The sequence below is a fragment of the Aquarana catesbeiana genome, linkage group LG02, assembly GCF_042186555.1.
Source record: "Aquarana catesbeiana isolate 2022-GZ linkage group LG02, ASM4218655v1, whole genome shotgun sequence".
Lineage (NCBI taxonomy): Eukaryota > Metazoa > Chordata > Amphibia > Anura > Ranidae > Aquarana > Aquarana catesbeiana.
The window spans coordinates 787,538,236-787,548,164 of NC_133325.1; the positions used below are offsets into that span (position 1 = coordinate 787,538,236).

General features: G+C 42.3%; 1 protein-coding gene across 1 annotated transcript; it reads right to left on the reverse strand.

The window, feature by feature from the left end:
- Nucleotides 1–1,790: 1,790 nt before the first annotated feature.
- Nucleotides 1,791–9,536, reverse strand: LOC141129410 (cystatin-A5-like). Its single transcript, XM_073617432.1, has 3 exons — nt 9,389–9,536; nt 6,037–6,138; nt 1,791–2,932 (listed from the first exon to the last, which is right to left on the reverse strand). The coding sequence occupies exons 1-3, from the start codon at nt 9,479–9,481 to the stop codon at nt 2,804–2,806; spliced, it is 324 nt and encodes a 107-aa protein (XP_073473533.1). The 5' UTR covers nt 9,482–9,536; the 3' UTR covers nt 1,791–2,803.
- Between the last annotated feature and the right edge of the window lie 393 nt (nt 9,537–9,929).

The window sequence follows — 9,929 nt, forward strand, 5'->3', positions numbered from 1 at the left end:
AGCCAGTATACGTGAAGACCTGGGAGGAGGATACAGGCCGAACTTGGACATCAGCAGAATGGTACAGATATTGGACTCGCTCCTTCAAAGGTATCTGCAATATCTCTCTTATAGAAGCCAGCCTAAAGGTTATTTCAAGATGGTACTATGTTCCTGCCAGATTAGCAATGATATTTCCTGGAACGTCCCCCCTATGCTTCAGAGGTTGTTCGCTCGAGGGCTCAATGATTCACATTTGGTGGACATGCCCTTGTATCAGAACCTTTTGGCAGAAAATTTTCTGAATGATTAGTAACTTATTTAAAACGTCCGTAGCCCCCAACATACATTTAGCTCTCCTTAATCAGAATGTTCCTGGTTTGCCTAAACAAGTACTATCCTATTTTATTCTATTATGAGCTAAAATCACCATTGCTAAATGTTGGAAAAAGCCCACGGTATCCCTCAAGAGTTGTGTTAGGAAAATTTTGTGGATTATGTCTCAGGAGCATTTAGTAGCAAAACTCAATGATAAAGTGGGGAGGTTCATGACCACCTGGGAACCATGGGCCTCACTTCAGAACATTAACCTCTTGCCGGGAATGACAGCAGGAGGAAATATTAAAACCCCCCCCGACCCAACCTCATCCTTATCCCTCTCCCTCCTCCCCCTCTTCTTTTCCTACGTTTTCTTTCTTCCTCCTTTGGGACTTTCTTGTCCCTTACATTTCTGTAACACACAGGGTTATGCAGTTCTCCCTCAGGGGAAAACTATGATAAAATCTTACAGGTCTGCCGGAGGCTCATTACCCCTCCTGCAGCTAAAAGTTATCTCCCACCCTTAGGTTGGTACTTCAATTTGGAGGGCACTACCTGTATTGCCTTCTGCTTCTTCTCCAGTGACAGCCTCTAAGGAATTGGAAATGGACTCTGGGGGGTCACTGCACACACCTTCAGGAAGATCCCATTGGGGAGGGGTGTGCGGGGCATCCTGGTTAGTCCATAACTGGAATTACGGAGGTGGTGGTGGGCCCCTAGGGTGGCTCATTAATTGACATAGCTCTTTTGGTCAAAGAGCACATCTGGAAATGTAGTTTTATAGTGTACCGTAGCCTGAAGCTATATATCAACATTCTTTCTCAATTTCTGTTATTGATATTGTTTCAGTACTCGACGTGTATGAATCCAATGTCTATGTATATATGCTCATATACTGTACATCATATAAAAATCAATAAAAACATTTGAAATTAAAAAACAAACAAACATTTTTTTCAAATATTTAATTGTATTTCTTAGAGATCTCATTACAATACATAACACTGAGAAGGATTTTACAGATGAGTACATATTATCAATGTTCTGTACACCATTAGTGTTCAGATTTAATGTTCATTTCTGGCAGATCAGGGCAAGCAACAAGGGGTTAAAGTGCTATTAAAATCTCTTTAAAAAAGACAAACATGTTATACTTGCCTGATCTGTATAATGGTTTTGCACAGAGCAGCCCGGATCCTCCCCTTCTCGGGTCCCTCACCGGCGCTCCTGGCCCCTCCCTCCTGCTTAGTGCCCCCACGGCAAGCAGCTTGCTATGGGGGGCCTCCGAGCAGGCTCGCTCCCAAGCTGTGGAGCTGCATGTCCATTCACACACACACAAAGCCATGGATTGGCCCCCCGGCCCCTCTCTCTCCTGATTGGCTCAGTGGCTGTGATTAATAGCTCCCCCTGCTCTCTTAGCCAATGAGATACCAGAGTCCCCGGCGAGCCGAGGCACTCCAGCACATCGCTGAATCGAGATGGGGCTCCGCTAAGTGTTATGGGGGGCGGGGGGGCTGCTTAACACAAGTATTTATACCTTCATGCATAATGCATGAAGGTAAAAACACCTCGAGCCTTCAGAACCACTTAAAACACAAAAGGAATATGTATTTTATTGCAGCTTACCAATTTGTAGATGCGATGGCTGCATTTTTTTTGTGTGTCTTTCCTTTATTTCCATCTGGTGATCTGGCCAGTATGTCTGTTGTTTTTCAACAGAACAAGCTATCCTGCAAATGTATCAGTTTGAGGCAAACCATTTAACACTGACAGGGGTTCTTACAATGATCATCTATTATTTATTTCTGTAAAACTTTTATCCCAAAAGAAAAAAAAAAACAACTGTTTGCTGTAACTGCAGTCTGAGCTGAAGTTTGGATTAATTTTGTTAGTGTGTCTTAATCTGACACTCCCCTCCCCCCAGGCTGACAACGCTGCTGTCTGCTGTGCCCCCTGTTCTCCTTTAGGTGTGTTACTGGCCAGATTACCAGGTGAAAACAGAGGGGGGGGAGACTGAAAAAAGAAAACAAATGCAGCCACCAAATCTAAGGATTGGTAAGCTGCAATATATTAAATTTTTGGTTTGGGGTTTATTATTACTTTAACCCCTTGTTGCTGGCTGCTGCTGGCCCTTTAAGGCGTTTAACGGGAGGTGGAGTTGCTACTCATGTGACCCAGTGATGGGCTGTTGCAGCAGTCACATGATCATAAGCCCCACCCACCAGCTCCCTTTCATTAACAGTGAGGGGGGAGTTGTTGGCGACAGCTCAGTCACTGCTGAGAGCCGCTCTCCGCACACAACCAGCGTTAGGACCCATCTCCTGTGTGGACACATATGTGCTTTATGTGGAATGCATGTATTGTAGAGATATGATGTATACTTTATTCTCCATGACATATGATATAATTAGGAATTATGTGACGACTAACTAAAAAGTGAATTGGGGAATATTTGTCCTATGAGGATTCTTCATCTTCAATCTCTGGTATCGTTCTCATCTCCATCTTAGAAAACCTCCAGCTCATCATCCATCGTCTTATTCTGTTGGAAATCCACCAACACTGGTCCCTCATTTGTACAAGGCAGAGGTACGTAGACTCTCAGGTGGCTATAAGTGCGCTCTCCAATGTAAACCTGAAAAGATCAAGAAAATTCAAAAAACAATTCCACCTTTAATTGTGTATTTTATCAGAAATAACAGTTCTGAGATACTCTGGGGGCTACTTTAGATTGCAAGCTCCTGTGGAGCAAGGATGGACACAAGGACATTACAGTACAAGCTTCACTGGTGAGGAACTACAGTGAGTGTTGCAATGTTGTCTGTCAGTGGCGTCACTATGGGGGTGCGGACCACACCCAGGTGACACCCACCAGAGGGGCGAGACCCATAGGCATGTACATTGGGTGTGCTGGATGTGCCTGGGCACACCCTAATCACCCCGGGCGCCAGTCTATCATCCAGTGTACAGACGTGTGCAGGGCAATCCACCCCAATGGAAGGGAGGCCCACTGTGGTTGTGCCCTATCACCTACTACACAATTTGAGTAATCCATTCTGATTTACCAGCAGCACTGGATACGCTGCGTCGTCTCCTCATTTCCTTTGCCAGCGGGGTTCGGGGGGGGGGGTTCCTGTGAGCTAGGGCACTGTACTGTGCCAATTGGCTGTGCCCAGTACCGTGTGCTGTATAAACAGGATGGAGGAGGCAGAATCTGCTCCGCCTCCCATCCTATCCCTGGCATGTCTGCCCCGCCCCACACTCCGCCCCCTAACTTGCACACGCTGCTGTGAAAGGGCTTGTAATGAAGGTGGCAGGTTTAAATATACAGCACACAGCAGAACATAATAAAACATTTTTTACATACATACAAAAGATAAATAAAAATAAATATATACGTAAATAAATAAAAACAAACAAGCTTATATCAGCAAATAACAGAAAAGAAACACAAAGAAGAGAACATAATGCCCCGTACACACGGTCGGATTTTCCAAAGGAAAATGTGTGATAGGACCTTGTTATCGGAAATTCCGACCGTGTGTAGGCTCCATCACACATTTTCCATAGGAATTTCCGACACACAAAGTTTGAGAGCAGGCTATAAAATTTTCCGACAACAAAATCCGTTGTGTACACAAATCTGACGCACAAAGTGCCACGCATGCTCAGAATAAATAAAGAGATGAAAGCTATTGGCTACTGCCCTGTTTATAGTCCCGACGTACGTGTTTTACGTCACCGCGTTCAGAGAGATCGGATTTTTCGACAACTTTGTGTGACCGTGTGTATGTAAGACAAGTTTGAGCCAACATCCGTCGGAAAAAATCCTAGGATTTTGTTGTCGGAATGTCCGAACAATGTCCGACCGTGTGTACGGGGCATTAGAGTTTAAGCTCCTCTGGTGCACAGACTGCTGTAAATGGATTCATTCAGAGCTATATGAAGAGGAGGTGGAGGTGGGGGTGTCTAGATGTTGTGACCTAGGTGTAGTGGGTGGCAGAGAAAATGGGGAGAGGTGGGTGTGTGGGAAATGCTTTGATTGGGGAAAGGTGGATTGAGGAATGTGGGGGGGGGGGGTCCTAGGGAGGAGCCAAGTGACGTCACCCGTAGTGCTTGATTCATGCTCACAGCTCAAAGCGAGGAGGAGATCGCGGTGGGTGGCTGACTGCTCTAAGCGCTATCATACGACACCAATACAGTGAGTGCACCTTGTTTGTGTTTCCATGATGTTTTAAGTGAAAAGTTCATTGCGCAATGAAAGTATCTTTGTATTTGATTGCATGAACGAAATTGAATTATTGGAGCTAAAACACCAGCGGATCACCAAGAATTCAGTGAGTCAGTTCAAGGTGGTAATTGGAACATAGGCTGAATTCTATCTATTCAGGGAGATAATCAGTGTGCCAGCGATCACTCTACTCTGTTTATGTTCCACACCAGCTGTTCACACCTAAAATGTAATATATGGACTTGATATTTATATCCATTTGGGACCATCATATGAATGTTCATATGAATCACCATCAGCCGTATATTAGTTTAGCAGTAATATAAGCAATTTTAAGTATTTAACACTATCTTTGTACTTATTAATTATTTAATTATCTTTGTATTTATTTAGCACAGAGTTTGTAGCGTATTTAGCGCACTTTTTTTTCTTATTTTTTTTTTAGTGGTATCAGAACACTATGATAGAGGGTGCAGCTTTATACACATTATGTCAAATATTTTTGTTGAGGGAGAAGTGCAATAGTAACACACAACAATTTTTTGATTAATAATATTTTTGAATAATAATTTTTCTGGATTTTTGAATCATCATATTTTTGTATCACTAGAATTTTGGAATCACTACATCACCTATATTAGAATTTTATTAGAATTTCATATTTTTGTATCACCATAATTTTTAATCACGACATCACTTTATAATTCCATTAGCGCTTTAGCTTACTATAATCGTAAATTCGTACATTTGCAAATTCATACATTCGTAAATTTGTAAATTCGTACATTCTTACATTCGTAAATTCGTAAATTTGAAAATTCGAAAATCCGAAAACCCGAAAATTCGAAAATCTGAAATAATAACTAGCTATTAAATTATAGGTATTGTAATTTCCTTTCAAATTTGGCTGTTAGTGAACGTAATGAATATGAATTTATCCGAAGTTACGAATTACCTGAAGTAACAAATGCCACATCTAAACAAAGGGAACGGAACAAATTAATAATAAATAATAATAATAAAACGTTATTATTATTATTATTGTTATTTATTATTATTAATTCATTACTTTCCATTCGTTAGGATACGACATTCGTTATTTCGGAAAATAATTCGTAACTTTGGATAAATTTGTATTTGTTGCGTTCACTAACAGACAAATTTAAAAGGAAATTCCAATACCTATAATTTAAAAGTTAGTAATAGTTAAGTTATTATTAGTTAATTATTATTTCAGAGTTCCGAATTTCTGAATTTACTAATTTACGAATTTAGAAATTTACGAATGTATGCATTTAAATATTTACGAATGTACGAATGTGCGAATGTACAAATTTATGAATGTACGAATTTTTGAATATTCTAATTTACGAATATTCGGAAAAATTCGTTAAGCGGGTTTGCGTTAAGTCGGATATTTCCAAATTAACAAATTTGTCGAAATTCGTTAAAAAACTAATTTGGAACAAAACGAATTGCACATGTCTACTTAAAACCCAAAGTGTTACCTTGAAAAGATAATTTGTGCCGCCAACAAGCTGAGTACGGACAAGGACTGCCAGAAATTCCCCGGAGTTCTTACTGGCCCGTATCTCATACTGGAATTTCACCTGGAAGAAAGAAAACTGGTATGAGGTTTGGAATGGCCCAACTATAGACCAGTAGCAGCTGTAATACAGTCATTGCTGCAGAGAATCAGACCAACCAGGTAGTCACTGCAGGTCATGCACAGTGCAGCTCACAGCAACGTATGAAGGGGAATCTGAAGAGCCTGAACACACATACTAATCCCCCCTCCATCTGGCTCACCTCCGGGAGTGTCGGATCTCCTGGTCCCTAGCTGGCTCTGTGGATCCTTCTGCTGACCCCCACAGGTATGTACAATATGTTACTCATGTGCTGCCAATCCTACCCCAGATACCATCCTAATACTAGAATGGGCTGCTGCCAGCACTAAGTGTCCCCACATACAATCAGTGAATCAAAACTTAAATGGTGATCTTTCTGCCCCCTTCTATGTAAAACAACTAAAAAGATATTGAAATAAAAAAATAAAATAAAAATAAAGTTTGAATAACTCTGTGTGTGTTCCGTTACTGCGATTTAGTGAAACTACAGCCTCTGTGCTCTCTGTGCTATAGTTATCCACCAATAGACATGTGCGGTTGGTTTTGTTTGGAATCAAAATGGGGACACATTTTTCGTTATTCAGAAACTTGGATTCCTGTTATTACAAGAGAGCCAACCCCCTTCCCACCCCACCACACCCCTTCCTGCCCAGGCCAATTTTCAGCCTTCTGCACTGTCGCACTTTGAATGACAATTGAGCGTTCATGCCACACTATATCAATATGACATTTTTATCATTTTTTTGAGACAGAGCTTTCTTTTGATGGTATTTAATCACCACAGGTTTTTTTTATTTTTTGCTAAACAAACCAAAAAAGAATGTTCAAATAAAAACGTTTTTCTTAGTTTCTGTTATAACATTTTGCAAATAAGTCATTTTTATCCTTCACTGATGGGAACCGATGAGGTGGCACTGATGGGAACCGATGAGGTGGCACTGATGGGAACCGATGAGGCTGCGCTGATGGGAACCGATGAGGCGGCGCTGATGGGAACCGATGAGGCGGCGCTGATGGGAACCGATGAGAGGGCACTGATGGGAACCGATGAGGCGGCACTGACGGGAACTGATGAGGCGGCACTGACGGGAACCGATGAGGCGGCACTGATGGGAACCGATGAGGCGGCACTGACGGGAACCGATGAGGCGGCACTGACGGGAACCGATGAGGCGGCACTGACGGGAACCGATGAGGTGGCACTGACGGGAACTGAGGAGATGGCACTGATGGGAACTGAGGAGGCTGCACTGATGGGAACCGATGAGGTGACACTAATGGGAACTGATGAGGCGGCACTAATGGAGACCGATGAGGCAGCACTGATGGGAACCAATGAGACGGCACTGATGGGAACTGAGGAGGTGGCACTAATGGGCACTGAGGAGGCGGCACTAATGGGCACTGATAAGGCAGCACTAATGGGAACTGATGAGGTGGCACTGATGAGGCAGCACTGATGGGAACTGATGAGGCGGCACTGATGGGAATTGATGAGTGGGCACTGATGAGGCAGCACTGATGGGCGCTGATGAGGTGGCACTGATGGGCACTGAGAGGTGGCAGTCATTGTTAAAGGGCTGGTAAATGGCAAAGGGTTGCTGTGATTGGCCCTTTACCACGATCTGTGATCAGCTGTGTACAAAGAACTCAGCAATCACAGAGCACGATGGATACGTACCCCAGGGGGCACGCGGAGGGCGCGGTTCTGGGAGGACATCCATGTCTATAGCGTGGTCGGGAACTAGTTAAAGTAGACAGTAATGCACTACTGGCAGTTCTTTTCATACTTTTTATATATTTCTTTTTCAGCCAATAACTGAAAAGTGAAAGAAGAAGCAGCAGACTCCTATCAGAATACTCCTTGCACTGTAGCACAACGGATTGGCTCCTTGTGCTGCTTCTCCCTCCCCAAGTTAAACAATAATAACTTTACATTCTAAAAAACATTATTTATATTTATATTGTCTTCTATCTGTCTGGTCTTCTCTTCCAAAATCAGTACCTGACTTTACAAATGATCTTCTGGCTGAATGGACACAAATTCTCACAGACGCTCTCCAAAATCTTATGGAAAGCCTTCCTAGAAGAGTGTGAAGTAAAGGGGGATCCACCCCCCCCCATATTCATACCCAATGACTTTGGAATGAGATGTCCTACAAGCTCATGTGTGAGAAGCGATGGTTGGGTGTCCACAGACCTTTGGCCATATAGTGTATGTAATTCCACATCTTCATAACGTTTCCATTCACTGTACCGGCCCGCTGACGGTACCATGTGATCGCTGTGACCAATCACAGCAAATCACATGACAATTGTAAACAATGGATGGCTTCCTTTCATGCCACCCATTGTGTACAATCGTGTTGCTAGCTGTGATTGGTCACAGTGATCATATGGTAAAGACAGGACCAATCACAACAATACCCACTGAATTAATCAATTTCATTCAGTAAAAACGGTTGCTTATACCAATGAAATTCATTGGTATAAGCAATCATAATGTGTAAAAAAAAAAATCCTGATCACTTCCCCTAGAGCAGTACAGTGTTACTATGGTAACACTGTATTGCTCTGGTCACAGTGTATTAAAAAAAAATGAAAAAAAAAAGAAAAGAAAAAGATGTAATGATAAAAAACAAAACAAACTATATATATATAATTTTTTTTTTTACATACTGTCAACAGTTAGTATCCCTGATCAACACTACACCAGTTATATGATGACGCTGTACAGCACTGGTGACATTATGTTAAAAAAAAAAAGAACTATTTTTTTTTAATTTAAAAAAAAATTGTGACAAAAAATTACAGCTTCAAAAAACTCGCCATGCCTCTTACTAAATACCTTGGACTGTCTACTTTCCAAAAAGGGGTCATTTGAGGGGTATTTGTACTGTCCTGACATTTTGGATTTTCAGATATATATCCCATAGATTGTGGACTCTATAACTTTCCCACAGACTAAATAATATTCACTGATTTGGGTTATTTTCACCAAAGAAATGTAGCAGAATACAATTTTGTCTAAATTTATGAAGAAATATTATTATTTCCATACGTGGATCGGGTCCTGTGCCTCTTTGGTTCGGATTCAGGTGCGAATTCAGGCAAAAATTCGGACCTGATTCGCACCTGAATCGGTGATCAGGGACGCACTGGACCTCATCCAGGGAACCGCGGCTGCAGCAAGTGTGAACCCGGCTTTAGAATTGGATCCCCAACCACTTACCTTGTCAAGGATGGCTTGATCTACTGAAGTAGGTGCCCTGGGTATACTCCATCCACCAAGTATCAGAGCCTTACTCTCACCACCCTCACTCATTTTTGCAAAGTTCTCAGCAGACTGAGTAGATCAGCCAATACCTGGACTTATATACCTGAGGACTGTACCATTCCACAGGGAGGGGTGCAGATGATGTGCCATCCTCTGGACTTTAGACATGACGCAGCACAAATCTTGTGATTGTTGCAACAAAGTCTGTGCTGATATAATTATTTATTATTTTTGTCCCCCTCCCAGTCAGTGGAATGGTACAAGCAGCCTGGGGGTCCCTGGAGGTGAATTTGATGGTGGCACACAGGTCTCTGGTTTGACTGCCCCCCCTTACCTCGACCGCCCACCTAAAAAAGAACATACAGGTACTCAGGGCTGTACACATGCTGCAACGAAAATTAAACCTCTTGTCCCATTCATAGCAATCCCACCTCCACCCTGTACTGTGTACATTGGTTCAGCAATTTCAGGATTAAAACAGGAAATAAAGAAGTGA